The sequence below is a fragment of the Drosophila sulfurigaster genome, chromosome X, assembly GCF_023558435.1.
Source record: "Drosophila sulfurigaster albostrigata strain 15112-1811.04 chromosome X, ASM2355843v2, whole genome shotgun sequence".
In the NCBI taxonomy this organism is placed as follows: Eukaryota; Metazoa; Arthropoda; class Insecta; order Diptera; family Drosophilidae; genus Drosophila; species Drosophila sulfurigaster.
The window spans coordinates 22,621,192-22,643,506 of record NC_084885.1 but is presented as its reverse complement, the minus strand read 5'-3'; the positions used below and the strand labels follow the sequence as shown (position 1 = coordinate 22,643,506).

The following is a 22,315-nucleotide window of genomic DNA, read 5'->3' as shown; positions in this document are numbered from 1 at the left end:
CTGTTTCCGTTATCTTTTCGAATTCGATTTCTTCTTGTTGATTTCCTCACTTTTTTTTGTATTTGTTGTTGTTGCTGTCCGAAGGAAAATCTCAACTGAAATTTGTACGAAATTTTGTGTTTTTTGATGTTTATTAATTTCATATGAATTTATTTTTCCCCTCATTTATTGTTGTTGTTGTTATTCTCATTTCTGCCTATTTCGTTGCTGCTCTCTGCTGCGACTGTCTGTCTGTGTGTGTGTGTATTTGTGTGTGTGTGTATTTTGTTTTGACTTTGACTTTTGAGCTGCCGCCTCATTTGTTGTCATTGCTGACTGTCTGTCAACCTCTTCACTGTTCACTCGCCCCTTCACTCCCCACCAACCCCCCACGGTGTCAACAGATTGCGCCTAACTAGGTTGCCCTCCAATGCATCGTCGTTCTCACTGTTATGTTGAAAAAAAAAGAAAAAAAAAATCAGTAGCTCAACTCAACAACTCAGCGAGGGCTGCTAGAACAATAATTAACTCTGTGATGAATACATTTATATCTCAGAATATATTTATATTTATAATCAATCACAAGATCGTAGCTGTATAAATGTTGAGCTTAATTTGATCGCCAATTTATTGCCGTACTTTTGCTTTAATGAACAATCAGATTAAGAAAATTGTCATTTATCCCTCAGTCAACCTATTATTAAAGTTTCCATTGTTTGTAGTCAAATCTTCAGAAAGATCAGTGTCATCAAAAAAATAGAATTCTCTCTTCAAATGATCATGTGTTATTATAGTTGAAGTGCAATATTTAATAAATTGCACTTCGATTTATTAATTTCATAAATTTAAACAATCTTCTTAGCTCTGCTTGATTTAAAATCTTGATTTCATTAAATGCTGTTTCACTACTAAATTCATTTGATGCCTCTTTCGAACCTAATGAGATTCAATTATAAGCACATAAATCAATAAAATTTTAGGTTTGCTGTAGCGAAGCTTCACTGCTTTGTCTCATGGCAACAGCGTTGATTTTTTTTTTATTTATTTCTCTCACTATTTTTGCTTTCATTGTTGTTTTTTTATTTATTTAATTTTTGTTTTTGTTGTTTTTTTTTTATCATTTAGAGTTAATTTTTGTTCGTTTCACTCGTTGCGTCAAGCGTCGTCTAATTGTCAATACATTAAATAAACCAAGTTAATTACTTGTATATTTTTTTTTTTGTTGTTGTTAAAGTTTAACACTCGCTGGTGCAAAAAAAAAAAGCGCAACAAAAAAAATAATAAAACAAATTGAAAGTCAAGCGGCTAAAAGCGAAAAACAAACCGAAGAAGAAGCAACAAAAATGGTGAGTAAAAAACTGAAATAAATCTATGCAAATCCCTTTGGGACAATCATAAATAACGCATCAGTCAAAACAAATCATCTAACGAAGGCGAAGGAGATGGAGAGAGGGGCAGGGGCAGGGGAAGGGGAAGGGGAATGCGATCGATGGCGAGTCTCGATGATAATCTCTCGACTCGAATCGTTTGTCATCTGTTTCTCGTTGTTGTTGTTGCCCCAACCACATGCAACACACACACACATACACACTTGGAGAGTTTGGAGATCTCCATTCATAGAGTCTGATTCAAACAGCTGTGTGTGTGTGTGTGTGTGTGCTTGTGGCACGTGGGCGGTCGCTCGCTTCACTTGGCTTGCAAACAGGTTGCCGCATTACGTATACGCCACACATGCCACGTCCGTTTACTGCTGCTGCTTTGAAGTGTCTGTGTCTGTGTGTGTGTCTGTCTGTGTGTGTGTCGCTCGACGCCAAAGTTGGTGTAAGATTCATAGCGTGTGGAATTTTCGAGTGTTACAAACTAAAAAAACAGAAAACAAACTCAAAACTGTCGTTTTCTTGAGCTTTTTACGAGCTGCCTACCCAAAAATCACGCACACAAACAACAGTACCTCCTCCCCCCCCTCTTCCACTCCTCCTCTACATCGTCTCTTCATTTGGCCCCGACTTTGCCATATTAGTATTTATGTTAATTATCAATACTAAACGTAAGAAAAGAGCCACAGCATACAAATAAAAGACGCACACCACACAGCATTGAAAAACAATTCCAAAAAACGAAAAAAAACAATTTCCAATAGTTGAAGTTTTGGGCCTGGGCCACCTTCAGTGGGCGAACACGAAAACTTTCCCAAACAAAAATGAAATACAATAAAATAAAATAACATAATGTTTTGCAAGTGTTGACAACAAACACTTGAGCCAACGTCCCACGTTCGCCAGCTGGGAAAGCCAAAAAGTGACACTCAAAAAAAAAAAAAAAAAATATGAAAACAGTTCCAAGTCGAATCCGAGTCGAATTGAGTTGAGCTAAGAGATCACAGATCCAGATCTAACGATGATCGCATAGAACTCGATAATCGAATTGTTTTTGTTTTTTCCTTTTCTTTTTCTTTTTATTTTTTGGAGCTCTGCTCTCTGACATCATTTTGTAGTCTTCTTCTTTTTCTTACATTCCAATACTTAATTTGGCAATCAATCGATCTGAATGATTCATTTTCACTTTCCTTAACAACAAACCGAAATGAGTTTGCTTTAAATATCACATTGATTAATTTCTCCATTAAGTACGCTCAGTTTCAGGTTCGGTTTCTACGTAAATCTTTAAATACTTCAATTAACTTGTTTCGGTAATGTCTTCATAATAAATTGTTCAAATTTATTTTTTAAACCAGTATCATAAAATTGTAAAAATTTGAATTTCTGAAAACGAGAATCATAAAATGCTGCACCCAAAAAATGCAAAGTTTTCGAATGTTACATTTTCTTATTTCTGAGTATACAATTTTTGTATCATTTAAGTAAAATTTTTGAACGCAGTTTTAATTGTTACTTTTTATATTTCTGAATATAAAATTGTAGTAATTAAGCAAAAGATATAAGAAAGTTTTCTTTACTGTCATAATCCAATTTGAATCTGTCATTTTTTGTGGTCTCAAATTGAAAAGATTTGTGATAGTCATTTTAAGCGAACTTAATACAAAGTGAATAGATTATTACTATTATTGTTTTCGAGTAGTAAAAATACCTTCAAATTAACAATTGTAATCGTTGAGCACACTAAAGAGTAGCAAATATATTTTTAGAAAATAATATTTAAAATCAATTGTGGAGTTTTGCTTCGATTCCTTTCGAATGTTGCACTTTATATTTCTGACTATCTAATTGTATCATTAAAGAAAAAGTTTTGAAGGTTGCTTTTTATATTTCTGAATATAAAATTGTATCATTAAAGTAAAAGTTTTTAAAAAGCTTTCTCAGCTGTCAAAATCTTTTTTAAAGCTGAAATTGTTTCTATCTCTCAAATTCAATTGATTTCTGAAAGTCAATTTATGCAAACTTAATACAAAGTAAATATACAAATAATATTATTTTCAATGCACTGTAAAAGTGCCATAAAAATAAAACTAAATATTGTAATCGTTGCTCTATTAAAATACACTAAAGAGCAGCAAATATATACAAAATAAACTTTTAATATCAGTTTTAAAGACTTCAATTTGCAATCAATTGACTTTCTATTCAGTTGAAAAAGAATTGTCGATCGATCTGCAATCTATTCATAGATTTTCCCCTATCAAATTTCAGCAGTGAAATAAATGAATTATCTATCGATCGATATTGATTCTATGTACAATATGCTGCCCTGATTTTCCTACACTTTCCATCCAATTTTCTTTCTTCTGTTGTATGCCAAATGTTAAGTGATCTTTTTTATGTTTTGGCCAATCCGTTGATTGACAGCTCTGATTGATGGCACTACAACAATTGCCTTTGTTTTTGTTTTTTTATTTTTTATGCCCAACACCTACACACATAGACATAGATTCTGCTTTGAGTATGATTCATTTGTGCAATATTTTAATTATCGCATTTGAATAAGCAACAAATACAAATCGAAATGAATTGTTTTGACTTATTATTGTGGTTTCCTCGCAGCGCCTCATTATGGTTGTTAGTGTTTGCCTGCTTCGTTCGATTGTTGTTGTTGTTATTGTTGGCTTTTCAAGGGGAAAACTATGCCGGCATAAATTGTTTACGCTTATTATTAATTGCTGTTGTTGTTCTATTTGTTGTTGTTGCCGCTTCACTTGGCAACTTGGCAACAGCGCCGTCGGCTCTCTGATTGTTGCAATTAACTGATAACAGCTCGCAGAATTCTATGAAAATATGAACTGCATTGAGAAACTTTTCCTCCAATAACATTTCTGATTGAACTTTTTCGAAATTATTCAAATTGCTTTTCTTTGCTATTAAATGCTGTTTAGTTTTGTAATATTCCAAATGTGCATTTAGTTTCGGTTTATTTATAATTCGCATATCCTGCTTCTTAGCATTTGTTTTTCTATTCGTGTAGAAGGGCTGATAATCTGGTATATTTCGACATCGATGTACCGAATATGACTTTTGGTGTATTTTAGTATTTTTGGGTATATTATTTGGTTGACAATCTAATATATTTCGATCACGATATACCAAATATGACATTGTGTTTATTTTAGTATGTTTGTGGTATATTATTCGGTTGACTATCTGGTATATTTTGATGTTGATATACCAAGTATGACTATCGGTATGTTTTAGTATTTTTGTGGTATACTATTTGGTATATTTTATGAATAATACCGCACTGTTTTAAATGGGTAGCGGGTATTTCAAAGTCGAGCACACTCGACTGCAGTTTTCTTACTTATTATATTTAATTTGCTATACAGAACGGCGTACAGTGAAATTGCAAATTTTAAAAGAGAAATGATGACGACATTCACATTTAACATTATCAAATGTTATGGGCATTTCTAATTAATTTAAATATAATATTCGCATCAAAAAAAACTTGACAGGGTAATTTCACGTCGCCTACGCTCGCTTTGTGAGGCATCGTGCTGAGTAAATGGTTCTTAGAATCATTAGAAGAGTTTATTGCCTTTGTTAATGAATTAGCTTAGCAGGTGAAATCCCGCGAGTTGAACAAATTGAAAACCACTAAAGCATTAAATAAATAAATAGGAAAACTAAAAACAAAAGCTAAGCAATACTAAGAAAGAAAGTGAACAATAATAAAATTAAATGGTTTTTAATTGTACAATAAAATAAGTGTGACCAATGCACTTGCAAATTGGAGCTGCCAACTCTGCGTGGAATTGGAGCTGCCAACTCATTGCGAAAATTAAAAGCAAAAGGTAATTAATACTTTAGAGAGCGAGCAATAATAAAATTAAAGTGTGACCAATGCACTTGTAAATTGGAGCTGTCAACTCTGTGTGGAATTGGAGCTGCCAACTCATTGCGTTTTCGTTGAGATGCTTTCCATCGTTCTTTGTCTAAGCAGCGTATTTGCACTTCGGTGTGTGAAGGTTCAATGTACGTTTATCGTTTGTTGTTTTTTCATGCCTTTAGCTTCTTGTTTTTATTGTGTTTTTTTTTTTTGTGTGTGTGTGTTTTGTTTGCTCGTTTTTAAGCGCCAAATTGTTCATTAAATTTAACGCTGTCGTTTAGCTGCCTGTTGCCTGTTGTTGTGTAGGGCAAACTTCGCTCTCTCACGCGCAATTTGCGGCTCTCTTGGCTGCTGCTGTTTTGAGTGTTTCATTTGTTTAATTCAATTCTAACTCTAGCGATGATCTAAGTGAGACGTCGTCGTCGTCGTCGTCGTCTTTGCTTTTTCTATGCAAAATTTTGATGTTGTTGCTGCTACACATCTGGCATAAAACAACAACTATACCGAGTGCGCTGCCCACAATTTGCCAGTCGAGAAATTAATGTGCGTTTAATTCGTGCAAATTAAATTTGGAGAACACACACACACACACACACTCATAGAATTCCCCCCCGACAAAAGTGCAGTCGACGGGGCAATTGCCTTTAATTTACGAGCTGCTGCGATTTTTCATTTTAATATTCGAAATTGTGCATTTTGATTTCAAATTGCGTTATCATATTCAAAACGGAGAACTCAACAAATTTACACTGTTTGTTGCAACATTGACACCATTTGCCTTAAATCGACGTCGTGGGTGGCCCGAAAGAAAATATAAAATTGGCAGACATTGCGACTTGCGACTTGTAAGGCTTGTTGGCCACGGACAAAAACAAAAAATAAAAATAAAAAAAAAAACACCTCAATTCAATTGAATTCACCTCCATTGTGATGGATCGGCATTGCCAAAATTGTTTATTATTGCCGCTGTTAATGTTTATTGCCTTCTAACTGTAATAACAATAATTCATTCACTTCAACTTTTAAGACTAGCAAACACACAAAACAGAAAAAAACCGATTAAACTTATCGCTGCATATCGATTAACTCGCGTTGCTGGAATTGGGAATGCCCCCCAAATTTGGCATAGGCACAACATTTATTATTGCAATTCAACTGCTGCTGCACTTTTTGGGCCATAATTCATTTTAATATTTATGAATGTTTTCTTTGCACTTAATTGCTGCGAATTTGCAATTTTTCTTTAATTTCGCCATAAATTCACGTTGCCTACTTTTTGGCGTTGCAAACCTTTTGCAAACTTAACTCTGCCGATTAATGTTGTTTTATGCTTTCTTCTCATTTTTGTTTTTGGAGAATGGAATTCAAAATGATTCACAAATGATTTAATCATCCCATTTCGATGACACATGATCATCAGATTAATGTTGCAAAATCTCAGCAGCGTTTTAATCACCCAACTTTAATCTTTGACATAAGGTTACTCGTTTAATTCTTGCAAATAGGAACTCAATTAGATTTGATTCATCATTAAAGCAAGTAACAAAGTGTTCTCGACTGTGACATACCCGCTACCCATTTTAAAACGCTATTAGTTTTAAAATATACCAAATTAATATACCGCAAAAATACTAAAATATATTCCACTGGCTTTATTTGGTATATTGATATAGTACTACATTCAAAATATACCATAGATTACAAAATAAACCAGATATACTAAAATATACCGAATTGATATACCAGCACAAAGTTATAATACCATTCTACCTTATGCGAAGCGGGTATAATAAATACATATACAAATAATGAGTTACTTGCGGTGCTTATACAACAACGATTTCCAGATTAATTGCTAGAAAACACACCTCAAAAACAAATACGAAATCAGGCAAGTTCATCGTATAAACGCGTTGGCAATCTTTTGATATGAACCCCGGACAACAACAACACACATTACTTTATAATGTGCAATAAAAATGATTTAATGCTGATGCTCATCATTTTAGTATTAAATACATATTATATATTATTATTATTATTGTTCTTTGTGTTGCGGTCTGAGTTATGAGCTTTTGAGGGGTCTAGGGGAATCCACATTGGGGTCTCTCGAGTCTGGAATTTGCATTGAGTTACGCAAATCTTTCGGTGTTGTTGCGGTTTATGAACTCAAGGCATGTCAATATCTGTATGAGTGTGTACGTCGAGTCTTTAGATCAGACAAAAACCAAAAAAAAACAGTACTCCCAACATTCACTCACATTCAGGGGGCATTCATTCAGTCATTTAGTTATTCATTTAAGAAGCATTATGAAATATTTGAACGCCTTTCCCACGTGATGTTCATATTAATTACTCCATTTCCATTTCAATGTTTGTTTGTCTCTCTTCCCAAAATCTCAGTCGGAGCCGGCATCGATTTGTCACAAGTGCAATGAGGTCATACAGCAACGCATCATTACGGCCCTGGGCAAGACCTGGCATCCGGAGCACTTTGCCTGCAAGGACTGCAATCGCCCCATCACCGAGGCCACCTTTCACATACAGAGCGACGAGCCCGTCTGCTCCGATTGCTTTGTGAGCAACTATTCGGGCACTTGCTTTGGCTGCAAGCAGCCCATCTTGGAGGTGAGTTCTATACACAAGTCTATTCCTATTTAACACAGCGCAGCTTTTGTCCAGATATTCTGTAAACACTGTGAAATCTTTGCACTAGCCAACTCTACACTTAAGGGCGAGAACCTTACACAACTCTATTACACTCTTCAGTAGCCTACTTTCCAATTCACTACTCTACTCTTCTCTACTCCTACTTTCCACTTGCAAACTCTCCACTTCACTAATTCTCCAATGTCCAAATTCTCCACTACTCAACTATCCATTGCCCAATACTCCGCTAATCCACTACCCAACTCTCCGCTACTCAACTCTCCACTATCAAATGATCTACTACCCAACTCTACACTATCCAACTCTTCATTGTCCAACTCTCCACTAGCAAACTATCTACTGCCCAACTGCTCCGCTACCCAACTCTCCATTAACGCTTGCTCTCAACACATATACTCTCCACTACCACTTTATATTGCTGAATTCTCCACTACCCGAATCTCCACTAGACATTTATTCACTGCCCTTACATCCACAACCATTCTCTACTACCTTGAATTCAATATAACTACACTCTCCATTATCCAAATTCTTCACTTTTCAACTATCCACTACTCAAAACTCCACTACCTCTGCGTAACCGAACTTTAACTTACCGAACTACCATTACCAAACTCTCCACTACCTAACTTTCTACTATCCAAATTCTTGGCTATTGAAATGATCCACTATTCAACTCCTCTACCCAAATCTACACTAGACTGCTAAGCTACCCAACTCTCCATTACATTCCTCTGCCAAATTCTTCACTACCAAAATCTCCACTAGACTGCTCTTACGTCCACTACTATTCTCTACTACCTTGAATTTAATATAACCAAACTCTCCATTATCCAAATTCTTCACTTTTCAAATATCCACAACTCAAATCTCCACTACCTCTGCGTTACTGAACTCTCCACTACCTAACTTTCTGCTATCCAAATTTTTGACTACTGAAATTATCCACTATTCAACTCCTTTACCCAAATCTCCACTAGACTGCTAAGCTACCCAACTCTCCATTACCCCCGACTCTACGTTCCTCGGTCAAATTCTTCACCATCGAAATCTTCACTAGACTACTCTTACGTCCACTACTATTCTCTACTACCTTGAATTCTATATAACGTAACTCTCCAATTTTGTACTCCACTATTCTATATTTATTGGCTCTACACTGCTCTACTTAATAACTACATAACTTCACCGCAATTCACTCTGAGAAATCGTTTCCTTTTATTAAACACTAGCTCTCCAACAGTATAAAGTCTACACCAGCCCAAGCTCTGCCCTCTCCGGATCGAAATACGCAATTGCATGGGGCACAGTCATCAAGATCAACATTGATGACATCGTCTGTCAAGGCGTCGTCTGTTTGCCATAAACTTTGGCGTTTTATGAACAGCAATTGTTATATGGTCAAATTGTCAACATTTCCTCATATGCTTCATCTGCTTCTTCTCTGTGTATATATACACCCAATAAACTTGTAATGCATAGCGTATATGAGAACAGCAAATGATATTATAATAATATCTATTTATATGATGACTCGCACAGCTTGTTTATCCAGCTACAAGCTACAAGCTAGTCAAGCAATCAGTTCTCTATCTCTATCTGAATTTATCTAACTCTCTATCGCTATCTCTATCGCAATCACTGATACAATCAGTTTATTCATTGGGCAATTAGTGAACAGCTGTACATGATTCTAAATTTGTTCGTCGTCTCATGCTGAGCAAAAATTGTACAAGATTCTTAATGATGCTCATTTTATCATGTGAATAATTTTGGGTTAGGTCAGGATTGAACTTGAAGCGTGTGCAATATGATTCACAGATTAAATCTATCTATCTATATTTATATAATTTAACTGCATCTGCTTTCGATCAATGTCAAATAAGTCAAGTTTTCGCATTGCGTATTATTATGCTAATCAATGATCATATATCAATTCAAATTATTGTTTTATAACTCAATTATGAACGCCACTTCAATATTATCTTAACGATAAAGCAGCAAATTGTTTTTCATTTCAAAAGAAATTCATTAATCTATTCTATTCTGAATGCAATTATTGATTCTTATAAAAGAATCATTCAAGATGTCGAATGAACACAATTGCCAGGGCTGCAGCAATGACAGGGAGTCAATAAATGCAAACTCAATTCGTGAGTTGCTCGATTAATAAGAGAATAAAGCACATAATCAATGTTTATATAATATATCAATTGAAATTATTGTTTAATAACTTAATTATAAATGCTTCTTCAATATTATCAAAACGATAATGCAAAGATATATTAATTCATCTATTCTATTATGGATTCTTATAAGAGAATGTCGACTGCATGCAATTGCCAGGGCTGCAGCAATGTCAGGGAGTCAATAAATGAAAACTCAATTCTTGCATTATTCGAATATAAATAGAATAGAGCATTCATAGTGCGATTATCACAACCTAAACATTGACTTGACGCCCACACACAATGCTATATATAAATATATATGCCACAAGGTCGTCGGCTGATTGGATGCGATGGGTGTGTCTGAGTGTGTGTGTGTGTGCGATTGATTGGCTCTGATTAAACGCTTATCGAAAACTGATCAACAAATAATATTCGATATATATTTTAATCATTTCAGCGCACGATCAAGGCGATGGAACAGACGTGGCACGAGGAGTGCTTCGTCTGTGGCGGACCATGCAAGAAGCCCTTGGTGGGCACCTCGTTCTATGAGCGCGAGGGTCGTCCCTACTGTCGCATCGACTTTGAGCAACTGTTTGCGGCACGATGCGCCGGCTGCAGTCAGCCCATTACGGAGAATGCCATTGTTGCATTGAATGCCAAATGGCATCGCGATTGCTTCAAGTGCAAGGTGAGCAAAATCGACACAGAGAACGAGAGAAATGTTGAAGAGGTTATACTTTAAACACAGAGAGAAAAGAATTCCCATATATCGATCACCAATTTTCCGAATTTATGAGCCGACAATATAGAATTATTGAATTTAAATGAACAATTTCAGAATCGAATGTTAATTTAATGCTAATACTATGCAACAATATTGGAAATGTTAAAATGCAGTTGACGAAATTAAAAAAAATATCAAGTAAAAATGAGACAGCTGGACTGTGAGATATAATGAATAAAAAACAATGCGGTTATTATTTCTAAAATATACCAATTAAATATACCATAAACGTATTAAAAATATACTAAATGCTATATTTGGTATATTGTTAGAGTACTACATTGGAAACATAACATACGAGTGAAAAATATACCAGATTGTCAGTTGATAAATATTTCTTAAATAACTTTTACAATTTTTATCCGATCGCAACCAAAATTTCCGCAATCAGAAATACTGTAGTTATTATAGTCTGACCCAAAATTCAAACTTTAAAATTACACTTATTATTTGATTTTTATCGATTTGCGGGGGCACGCAGTCGAAATTTGTACAAAATTTCATAAATTCACCAATCAGCCTAGAAGTAGATTCTGTTCAATGAATAATGAAGCGTATTGCGTTTAGTATAAATTTTAAATGCAATTTGTTTGGTCAAACTTAAATAGTAACCTTGAAATGCTTTTCTCTCTGTGTACATAAAATAATCTCAAACAATTTCTAATATCTTGCTTTCTTATTTCTGTTGCAGAAATGCGCCTCGCCCATTACGGCGAGCACGTTTGCCGTGGAGGATAATTTGCCGCTGTGCACGGCTTGCTCTGGCTAAGGAATGCTCTTACCTCCCACACACACAAACACACACACAAACAAAGAAACACACCCACAAACAAACACGCACACAAGCACACACACACACACATCGATGTATATTATAGATGTTTATGGTATTTTGTAGAATTCGCAAATTGTTGAACAAACTTTAAAAACATAACACAAAATTAAATGAAAAGAAAAGAAATGAACGGAAAGGTCAGGCAAGAATATATATACATATATTCCCTCCTTTCTCTCGCTCTCTCTTTCACTCTCTCCCCTCTCCTCTCCGTCTGGCGGACCACGCACTAAGCTATATATATAATATAATTTATGAAATGCAACAATTTGTACACGAGAAATGCATTTACTGAAGACACCTGCCACACAGAAAACTGTCAGAGTAGAAGAGTAAAAAAAAAGGTGGGATAGAGAGACACAGAGAGGGGAAAGGAGGAAAGAGAGGAGGAGGCCTGTGCATTATTCAAATATTAAACTATATAATTGTATTTAGTTGTTATACACGCATGAACAAGAAACCTTTGACTAGCTCATCACGCCTTTCCTTCTCTTTTCTTACTCTCGATATATCTGTCTCGCTCTATCATGTTATCTCTTTCTAAATCGCATTGTTATTCTCAAAACAATCTTATTAAAATATAATACAAAATATATATTTGACAAATTAATCAATAATGATCACCGGAGTCTTATTTCATTTTGAATGTGAGATCAGTGCTCTGTTGCTCTCTCGCTCTAGTTCGTAGCAATGCTATTGCGCTCTTTTTCTAAAGTGTGTAGAAAAGTGCATTCAAACGATCGATTATAGGAATTAATCACCCGATTGTTTAAATCTCAGATGGTATCAAACGTAATTATGTATTCAGAATTTTCACTAAGCAATTTGGTGGGTCGAGAACGAAGTTGAGAAGAGATTATATTTCCGAAGTGTAGCAACATTCCATTACCCTACTCTCCACTATACTACTCTCTATCCTACTCTCCACTATCCTACTCTCTTCTATCCTACTCTCCACAATTCTACTTTCCACTTTTATACTTTCCTTTTTTAGCCTCCACTTTCCTACTCTGCAACATTCTACTCTCCACTTTCCTGCTCAAGATTCTACGCTCCACTTTTCTCTTCACCATTCTTCTATAGACATATTCTTCACTTCCCTACTCTCCACTATCCTACTCTCTAGTATCCTACTCTCTAGTATCCTACTCTCTAGTATTCTACTCTCCACTATTCTACTCTCTACTATCCTACTCTGCACTATCTTACTCTCCACAATTCTACTTTCTACCTTCATACTCTCCTTTTTTTAGCCTCCACTTTTACTACTCTGCACCATTCTATTCTCCACTTTCCTGCTAAGGATTCTACGCTACACTTTCCTCTTCACCATTATTCTACTCTCCACAGTCCTATTCTTCACTTCCCTACTCTGCACTATCCTACTCTTCACTTTCCTTCTTTCCACTTCCACACTCATCTTCATCTCCCTTATCTTAGCATCCACTTACCTACTCTGTACTATTTTACTCTACACTTTCCTGCACCCCATTTTCCAACTTTCAACTTGCCCATTCTCTTTTTCCCTAGTCTCTATTTCCTTACTCTCTGCTGTTGACAACTTTGATAAAGTCATATCGATTATAGGAATTATAATAATAGATTATTGCTTAAACCGCGAATCAAAGCAAACAAAGTTGTTGTATATTCAATAGTTTCACTAAAAAATTTGGTGGGTCGAAAACAAAGTTGGCCAAATATTTGAGGATTATATCAACGATTGGGAATGGGAAAGGGAATAGTCATTGGTGGTGAAGCGTGCCGCATTAGTGATACTTCTTGTCAAGGATGGCGCCCAGGGAGCGTACAAGTGGATCGAGAACTTCGCGCACCTGCGACTTGGTCACATGCTCCATGGCCTGCAGCAGCTTCTGATGCAGTTCGTGCTTCTCGTAGTGCGGCTGCTGCAACAGCGCCAGAATGTTGGACAACTGCAGCTTTTGCTCCTCGCTGGGCTCGTAGTAATCACTGCTGGCATCACGACAATCACCGCAATGGACGCACTCAATATGCGTTGGCACCTCGACAACATCGCGTTTCATCGATTGCTGCTGCTGCTCATGAGGGGAGTTCGCCTCATTCCCGGACTGAGCATTTGATTGAACTTGGCCATTGGCATGCGACAAGTGCTTGCAATGTCTCCGCAACCAACCGCGCGGACGTCGTTTCTCCGGACTCTTCTCTTTGGGCACCAGACGAGGTTCATACAACTTGAGGTCGTTGAGGAACATCTTGAGATCGTAGCGTTCGTGCATTCCACGTCCACCTGCTGACCGAACTCCAGCACGCTGATGCTTCTGCATGCGGCGATAGGTTTCGCGTGCCAGCTGAAAACGTTCCTGCTGCATGTCCTCGATGAAGGTAATGAAGCTGGTGCAACGCTGTTGCAAGCACTCCACCACCGGATCCTGACGATCGAGCACACCTTTGTCCAAACAGACGTTCGTCAGCGTGTACATCATCTCGATGAGGGCGCTCAACTTTTGCGGCACCTTGTCGAGCAGAAAGTACCGCAACTTGCGCCGATAGCTGCGTATCGAGTTATGCATCAGCGCATAGACGCACACCACACGCTGGCTGGCCTCATTCGAGTTGGCACTGTGGAAACTCCCGACCGGGGTGCAACGCACATCCTCGATCAGGCCGCGCAACGGATACAGAAAGTTACGGGAGAAGCGGACACAGAACTCGAATGCGTTGCGTTCCCGTCGCTGTTTCTCCTGGTTGCTGCACGTCGGCATCTGCAACTGAAGCAGTTTACCCTGCAACCGATCGAGCGCCGTGATGATGCGTTCCTGCATCAACGAGATGCGATTGTAGATGGCCATCTTCTGATACTTGAGATTCTCCAGTGACCGAGTGCAGATCACATTGCGTTGCTTGCGTCGCTTCGGCTGCAGCTGCTGTTGCTGTTGCGGTGGGATTTGCTGTGACAGAGCTGCTGTGCTCGGTAGGATACTAATCGCTGCTGTCGTCGGTTTTTCACGTCCACCCGGCTGACGTCGCACCGTCGTCTGCTGCTCCGTTGCTGTCTTGCGCTTCACCAATGGGCGACGCTTTGATGCCACAGTCTTTCGTTCAGTTTTGGGAACTACTTTGGGTTGCGGATGTTCCTCCGGCACTTCGCACAACGTCAGGGTATCCGTGTCGGATCTCTGCGAGGTATAATGCATCGGCTTCAGACTGCGCTGCAAGCGTATCCAATGCGGATGTGGTTCGAGTTCCACAAAGCACGGCAACTTCTGCAAACTAGGCGCAGCACTAACATTGCTCGCATATGGCAAGCGTTCAATGTACCGCATATATCCCGGACGATCGGCGTACTCTTGCTCCAGATCACTGTCCTCCGCATAGGTCGGCATCTGTGGCGGTTGCGGTGGCGGTGGTGGCTCCGTCATGCCAATGCCATGCTCCTGCATAAAAAGACACGCCAGTGATGGCGTTGTGTCCAATGCGCGACAGAAATGCTCATTCATTGCATCCAATTGCGGACCGTCGGATATAATGTCCATCCATTGGGACATGGGTGCGGTGTAGTTTGCGTAGGAAACTTGTTGCACAGGCGGTGGCGGTGGCGGTGGTTCATTGATGCTCAGCACTTGCTTAAGGCGTGCCATAATCTGCTCATGCTGCGCGTTGTCATCGAACTGTTCCACTTTTGGTAGCAGCTTAGGTTGCAGCTTTGGTTTTTGCTGATACTGTTGCTTTTGGGGTGCCAGCTTTTGGGGTGCCATCTTTTGGGGTGCCAGCTTTTGGGGTGTCTGCTGTTGTGCTGGCTGTTTCCTATTGCGTCGTTGCTTTGCTTTGCTCCTCTTTTCGTTCAGTCTCATTGTGGAAGGCGCAATCGCCTCCAGCTCCGCGCAGAGTTCGCGATGCAGTCCGGCAATATGCGCTCCATACGCATCTTCGAACGTGGACGACTTGCGACTTTGTTTCGGTTTGCGCGGCGAATTGCGGAGCTTCTTGGTGTTCGCCCTGCAACGTGGAGACTTCTCTGCACCGCCCGTTAAACGTTGCAAGAATGGCGCATCACAAGCCAGGTTGTTGCCACAGCAGCTAGAGCTGCTGCTGCTGTTTTTAAGTTGCAGCGACATTTGGGTCTCCACATCGAGATCCCGGGACGTGACCATGCCGAGCACATCGTTGCCACTGCTGCGCATCTTACAGAAACGCATTTTGCTCAACTTGTGCGGCTCCTTGTCCTTTCTGCACTCCTCTCGCTCGGCTGCCCGTTGCATGTTGTAGCGTTTAACGGCATTCTTAATGGAGTCCGGATTCGCAAACTATTTCGAGGGGGGAATGGAATCGGGAAATAGTGTGGGAAAAGTAGAGAACGGAAGCGAGCCTCCCTCTTACCTGAAATTCGTGGGCAAATGTTTGGCCATAAAGGTCGTGAATTTTCAACATTTTCGAAAATGATTGAGTATAATGATTTCTTCTAATTGCTAATGGAATTGAATGTAATGCAAGTAACTTGCAGTTTTTGGGGGCTATAAGACAGTTAGGATCAGATTAAATTTAGTTTTGTATAGAGTTCCAAAAAGAAAAAAAGGAAATTCAGTTGAAATATTGTTTTTGCGTAGGCAAGTAAATTCTGATCTCCTACCTACGACCTACTTTATAAGCAAAGCAAACAAAAAACCGAACTCAAAGTTTACGTTCCTGATATATATTATATATGTAAGTGCTTGTATACATAAAGCTATTGACAATTGCATTTAAAATGGCTGCGAGCTGAAGATTCTGCAGGGTTGCATTGAAAACTGTGTGGCCAGATTTGAAAAATATAAGGTCTTTAAAATAGAATAAATTAAATTTCAACTCAAGTTTGTACACAGAAATCAGCAATAAGTAAAATCAATCAAATAAATAAATATGAGAGTTCATACATCTGATTGTAGACAATAGTTTAGGCATAAAAAAAGCATTTCACAAAAATTTGTCGTTTTTAACATGTAAATTCAAATGGACTAAAACTTCACGACAACCAAAAAAAAAAACCTTCTAAACTAAACAGAACACAATCCGCAACTTTCTTTTTAACCTCTTCATAAACTTGGTTCGAAAAAAAATGGCGCCGCAACCAAAGAGATTTGTGAGTTGTAAAATAAAATGAGATGGGCGGGAAAAAGCTAAACGATTTCCCCATTTAGGCTCCACTGCGAACACTGGGCATATTTGTGGCCAGTGTGACCGCAGTATACATGGGTCTAACGGCCTACGAGAACCAGGATAATCTCATTCGGACATTCATAATGCCGGCAATGCGCCGCCTGCCAGTTGAGATGTCGCACAATCTGGCGTTGCTGGCGTGCAAATATCGGATTAATCCCGTGTCCCAACATCTGGATGATTACAATTTGAAGACCTCGTTCTTCGGACGACTCATTAGCAATCCCATTGGCATTGCGGCCGGTTTCGATCGCAACGCTGAGGCACTGCATGGCCTAAAGGATTTGGGTTTTGGTTTCATCGAGATTGGCAGCGTGACACCAATGGCCCAGAAAGGCAAAGGCCGAACACGTCTCTTTGGCCTGTACGAAGATCGGTTGATCATGGGATCAAGCGATGGCTTCGATAGCCACGGACATTATGTGGTGATGCAACGTTTGAGGCGGGCGCTCGCTCGCAATGATTTCAAGGCGATTGTCGGCGTTAATCTCGGCTCCAATCGGAGCTCAACCACGCCTACTCGAGACTATGCGACAGGTGTCAAGACTTTTGGCCCTGTGGCTGATTTTCTGGTGGTGAATGCAACAAGTGCGTCAACAGCAAGCAGCCAACCTAGCTGGGCGAATAAGAAACAATTGATTGAGGTACTGACGGCAGTGAATAATGCCAGATCGCAACTGCAGCAACGGAAAACTGTGCCGATCCTATTGAAATTATCGCCCGACATGACGCTAGACGAAATGAAAGACACAGCTGCTGTCATATCTATGCGAAAATGCCGAGTCGACGGTCTCATTGTGGCCAATTCGACGGCGACACGCGACAATCTGTCGCCATCTTTGGTGTCGCATGATAGTAACGGTGCTTTAAGCGGTGCTCCACTGCGAGAGCGATCCACAAAGCAAATTGCACGCATGTACGAGCTGACGAAGGGCAGTGTGCCCATCATTGGCGTTGGCGGTATTTCATCGGGCAGGGATGCATTCGAGAAAATTCAAGCTGGCGCCTCGTTTGTGCAGCTTTACACGGCCCTGGTTTACGAAGGCCCCGATTTGGTGGATCGCATCAAGGAGGAACTCTCGATGCTGCTGAAAGAATCAGGCTATGCTAACATACGCGACGCTGTTGGTTCCAACTACAAACAACATCTGCCCCGCAAATAATACTTAGGACGAAATAAAGCTTTTGCATCTTTTAACAATGCAGACTGCTTTTCGCTAAGGGCGGCAAATAGACTTTGTCACTTACCAGCTGTTTGTACGCGTGTAATGCGCATTTCGCCAATTGTACTGGTGCGCTAACTGGTTGACTTGCGTTTTTAATCACTTTTGACGCACTCATTTTGTTAAATCTTATTGGCAAATGCATTTACAAATGCGCTTCACTTCAAAACACAGCACTTTTTTCACTGTTAAACAAACTGTTAAACTGTCCACTCCACACACTTAACATTTTCGCACTCCTCAATTAACATTGCGTGCGGTTGCAAAGCTGTTAACAGCAATAGTGCTCCACACGAAGCATACCATTGCTGAGCGCATCGTTGTGCTTATCGAAAACATATGCTAAAGAGCACTTATTCAAGCAGTCGATAACATTTGACAGCACTTTCAGTATATTACTGTTGGTATTTTCTGTTGTTGTGCTGCGAAGTTGACAAGTTGAGCGTAGAACGGTAACACTGCGTATTTTGTTGCACTGCTGCCTTTTTTTTTTAATGTTTTAGTCTATTTTTATGTAAAACAAAAAGTACATAAACGCCAAGCGCATAAATGTGCGCACAGCAGCTAAACAAATAAGTTTCGAATCGAGTGCCGTCTATTGCAAAAATATACCGTGCTGGATCACAAAGAGAATTTGGTGTGGGGGGAATATATAAAATAATAAAAGGTTTGCTATATACATCGTATGTAGAGACGGTTGTGTTCCATTGTTTCTACTTGACAGTGGAGCAACAACAACAAAAACAACAACAGTACAACAAGTATAAGAACAACAACAAAAACAATATGCTTACAACGCATTTTCCACCCTCTTGCAGATTAAGATTTTAAAAGCGTACGCGAGATATCACAAACAACAAACAAACAAAACAAAACAACACACACCATGGATGTGGAGGAAAATTACGAATCACAAAATGCCACAGAGACTCCGCCACAGCAGCAACAACAATTGCAGCAGCAATCTGGACAAGGACAACAGCAGCAGTTGCAACTGCTGCAGGATATGCAATGCGAACCGCTGTTTGGCAGCACAACCAACACGACAACAACCACAAATCCAATGATGGACACAAACAACATTGCGATACCGCTGCCACCGCCACCAGGAATGGGTTTGGTTGTGTCAGCGACACAGGCGGCGACAACAACGCAGAACAACAAACTGATTTCGCCGTCGCCGTCGTCGTCAACGCTGCCAACGAACGATTATGATATTGATTCGCTGCTGTTGCAACAATTCAGTTGCATGGGCACCACAGATCATGAGGATCTGATCAGTCAGTTCCAGAGTCTCATGAACAATCAAATGAATCGCGAGTCATCTCGTTTCTATCTAGAAATGAGCAATTGGTTAGTTGGAATGTTCTCTTTCCTTCCCCATATAAAGTGCGTTTCATCTTTTATTCGCTTTGTTTTCGTTTTGTGTTTTTAGGAACTTGCAAACTGCCGTTGGTTGCTATCTGGACTTTTGCAGCGCGCAATCGTTTCCATCGATGAAAATCGTTCAGGGGCTGCATGTGAATGCGCAACAGCAGGCATTCCAATTGCAAAACGATGGCACCGAACGTTGGCCCATCGGCTGCTTTCTAACATCGCCCATACAGACGCAACGCATCAATGTGCCGTCCCTGCGTCCTGGCGAAACTTGTGATATATTGGCTGATCTAATGCCCACACAGCCGGCGATTATGTGGCGCCTCTCCACGCCCTCCGGCTGGCACTTTGGCGGCAAGTTATCCATAAGAAACATCAAAAATGTCTTCTTTATTGAGAATATTGTTTTTGCAGATCCCATTTGGATGATACCGCCGGGCACGCAGGCCAGCCAGGATGAGCTGCAGCAGCGCATGGTGCAGCTGATCACATCGGATGCGAAGCCAGAAGTTTATCCACAGATCAAAATCGTGATAACCGCGCATACACAATGAGCTCAGCGCTGCACACACACACCCACACACATGATACACAACACACACACACACACAACAACAATACACTTTTGATTTCTCTTAAATTTCGAAAATGCTTTTGAATGAGATTTTGCACATTTTACTCGCCATCTTTAAATCTTATACCCGCTACCCATAAAGTAAATGTATTCTCGATCAGTCATTTTCGATTTTGTCTGTTTGTCCGTATTTCCGTATATAACAACTACATATATCTTACTTCCCCTTCCACTTCCGTACACCCAAGCAATAAGAACAATCAGATAAAAAATAATTTGTCACAGCTGTTGTACAATTTCGATTCTATAGTTTTTTGGTATATTTCTATAGTATATTTTGAATAGAGTAAGTTGTATAGTGACATTTTTTTTTCAATTTTAATATTTCTTCCGTAGTATATGGATATTTTGTTAAATTTTAGTATTTCGTCTGTGAAAATGGCTACCGGGTATCTCACAGTCGAGCACTCTCGACTGTCGTTCTCTAACTTCTTTTTCTTTTACATATTCCAAACAATTCAATTTGGAATACAAAACAAAAAATGTGCAAAATTCTTTGTCAATTTGTCAAAAGTCATTTTCGTATTCAAATTTCATGTGAAAAGAACAAAATTTTGATTACATATGCTATATTGCTCTTCTCTCTATTGTAGATCTACAATAATTTTGTAATTTGTCTATCGAAGCATTACAATTCGATACGCAAACAAATCCACACACAAACACACACATACACACACATACAATACTACAAAAACAACAACAAGAACAACACACTCAAAAAACCAATTCTAAATTTTTCCAAAAACTAATTATGTGCGCGAAATGGTTTTATGTATAAGCGAAATGGTTTTTTTTTTCTCCCCCTTTTTGTCAAAACAATCCTGTAACAAATGTAGTTTTAAGTGTTTTATTGAACGAAAGAAAGAGGAACGAAGAAATGTTGCAAGTCTTTTCATTATCGTTGCTTTTTAGCATTTATTTTTTTTTTAGCGTCTCAATGATTTAATCTATAACGATTTTGATACTGATGATGTTGGAAAGATGACAAAATGTATATTTTGGATTCTTGGAATCTGATTGTATTATATAATGCCTAATTTGATGCCTGCATATCTTACGATGTCTGATTAATCATTTCTTGGAACTGAACCCGCGATTAAACTATTCGGATGATGCATTAGCATTACTAATATTTCGGAAATAGTTGTAAATCTGGAAGATATATAGTACATATGTATGTTTGTATAAAAGGCTCTGTCGTTAAACATTATTTTTTAAATTTACTAATGTTTTTTATATTATGTGATGCTTATATTTGATATTATATTACATTGATTCCCAACTTCTTTTTTTTTTACTTTTCAGAACTTTTTCTTAAATCTCGTAAAAGTTCGCTGGCTCTTTTACCCCATAAGTAAAGTCATATATTTTCATATATTTTGAGAGGCTTCTTTTTAACGTCACTTTGCAGCTCCACTTTAGTATAATAACCCAATAACGCTACAGCTGTTGCTATATTTTATAGATTTGGCTTACAACGGTTCGCTTATATAGCTTGTAGCTTCGCTTAACGATGGATTTAGCTAAGCTATGTACAACAGTTTAGCACAATTTTACTCTAGAGTTTGTCGCTTCAACTTAACCTTACTTTTGAAAAATGCTTTTTAAATGTTTTATCTTGCATGTAAACGAATAGTTGAGTTCCATATATTTAATGACACTTTAGAAATTGATACCAAATTACGCTTGTAGTTTTCCTTTAGTGTTTTGTCAATTATCGCTTCAACTTAACCTCAATTTACAAAGAATTTCATATTCTGGGCTTACAGCGGTTCGCTTATGTAGTTTATAACTCCGTTTTGCGATGGATTCAGCTATGATATATCAGTTTACCATAGTTTTACCCTAGGGTTTGTCGCTTCAACTTAACCTCACTTTAGGAAAATGAATTCTATATGGTTTTATTTGCATGCAAATAAGTCAAGTCTCTAAAGTCAAGCAAATTATTTTTGAAGCTGCTTCTTTTTAACCTCACTTTGCAGCTACACTTTAGTCTTTGTAACCCAATTACGCTATAGTTATTTATAATAGTTTTATCGCTTTAACTTAACCTCACCTTAATTACAAAGAATTTTATGGAATAAGCGTACAATGGCTCGCTTTTGTAGTTTGTAGCTTCGCTTTGCGGTAGATTCAGAGATGATATACAAGTTTATTACAGTTTAACTCCAGAGCTTAGACAAATAT

At 38.6% G+C, this 22,315-nt stretch overlaps 4 protein-coding genes across 4 annotated transcripts; 3 read left to right on the top strand and 1 right to left on the bottom strand.

The window, feature by feature from the left end:
• The first annotated feature begins 28 nt into the window (after nt 1-28).
• LOC133847472 (transforming growth factor beta-1-induced transcript 1 protein) lies at nt 29-12,336 on the top strand. The gene is made up of 5 exons (XM_062282546.1): nt 29-104; nt 1,214-1,325; nt 7,660-7,884; nt 10,555-10,788; nt 11,576-12,336. The coding sequence occupies exons 2-5, from the start codon at nt 1,323-1,325 to the stop codon at nt 11,651-11,653; spliced, it is 540 nt and encodes a 179-aa protein (XP_062138530.1). The 5' UTR covers nt 29-104; nt 1,214-1,322; the 3' UTR covers nt 11,654-12,336.
• A 986-nt stretch (nt 12,337-13,322) lies between these two features.
• LOC133847470 (uncharacterized) lies at nt 13,323-16,322 on the bottom strand. Its single transcript, XM_062282544.1, has 2 exons — nt 16,076-16,322; nt 13,323-16,002 (listed from the first exon to the last, which is right to left on the bottom strand). The coding sequence occupies exons 1-2, from the start codon at nt 16,124-16,126 to the stop codon at nt 13,486-13,488; spliced, it is 2,568 nt and encodes an 855-aa protein (XP_062138528.1). The 5' UTR covers nt 16,127-16,322; the 3' UTR covers nt 13,323-13,485.
• A 277-nt stretch (nt 16,323-16,599) lies between these two features.
• On the top strand, nt 16,600-18,094 carry LOC133847923 (dihydroorotate dehydrogenase (quinone), mitochondrial-like). Its single transcript, XM_062283222.1, has 2 exons — nt 16,600-16,814; nt 16,873-18,094. Exons 1-2 carry the CDS (start codon nt 16,791-16,793, stop codon nt 18,052-18,054), a joined length of 1,206 nt encoding a protein of 401 aa, XP_062139206.1. The 5' UTR covers nt 16,600-16,790; the 3' UTR covers nt 18,055-18,094.
• Nucleotides 18,095-18,568: 474 nt separating this feature from the next.
• Nucleotides 18,569-20,802, top strand: LOC133847924 (protein ILRUN). The gene is made up of 4 exons (XM_062283223.1): nt 18,569-18,781; nt 18,933-19,467; nt 19,550-19,845; nt 19,906-20,802. The coding sequence occupies exons 2-4, from the start codon at nt 19,001-19,003 to the stop codon at nt 20,043-20,045; spliced, it is 903 nt and encodes a 300-aa protein (XP_062139207.1). The 5' UTR covers nt 18,569-18,781; nt 18,933-19,000; the 3' UTR covers nt 20,046-20,802.
• The last annotated feature ends 1,513 nt before the right edge of the window (nt 20,803-22,315 follow it).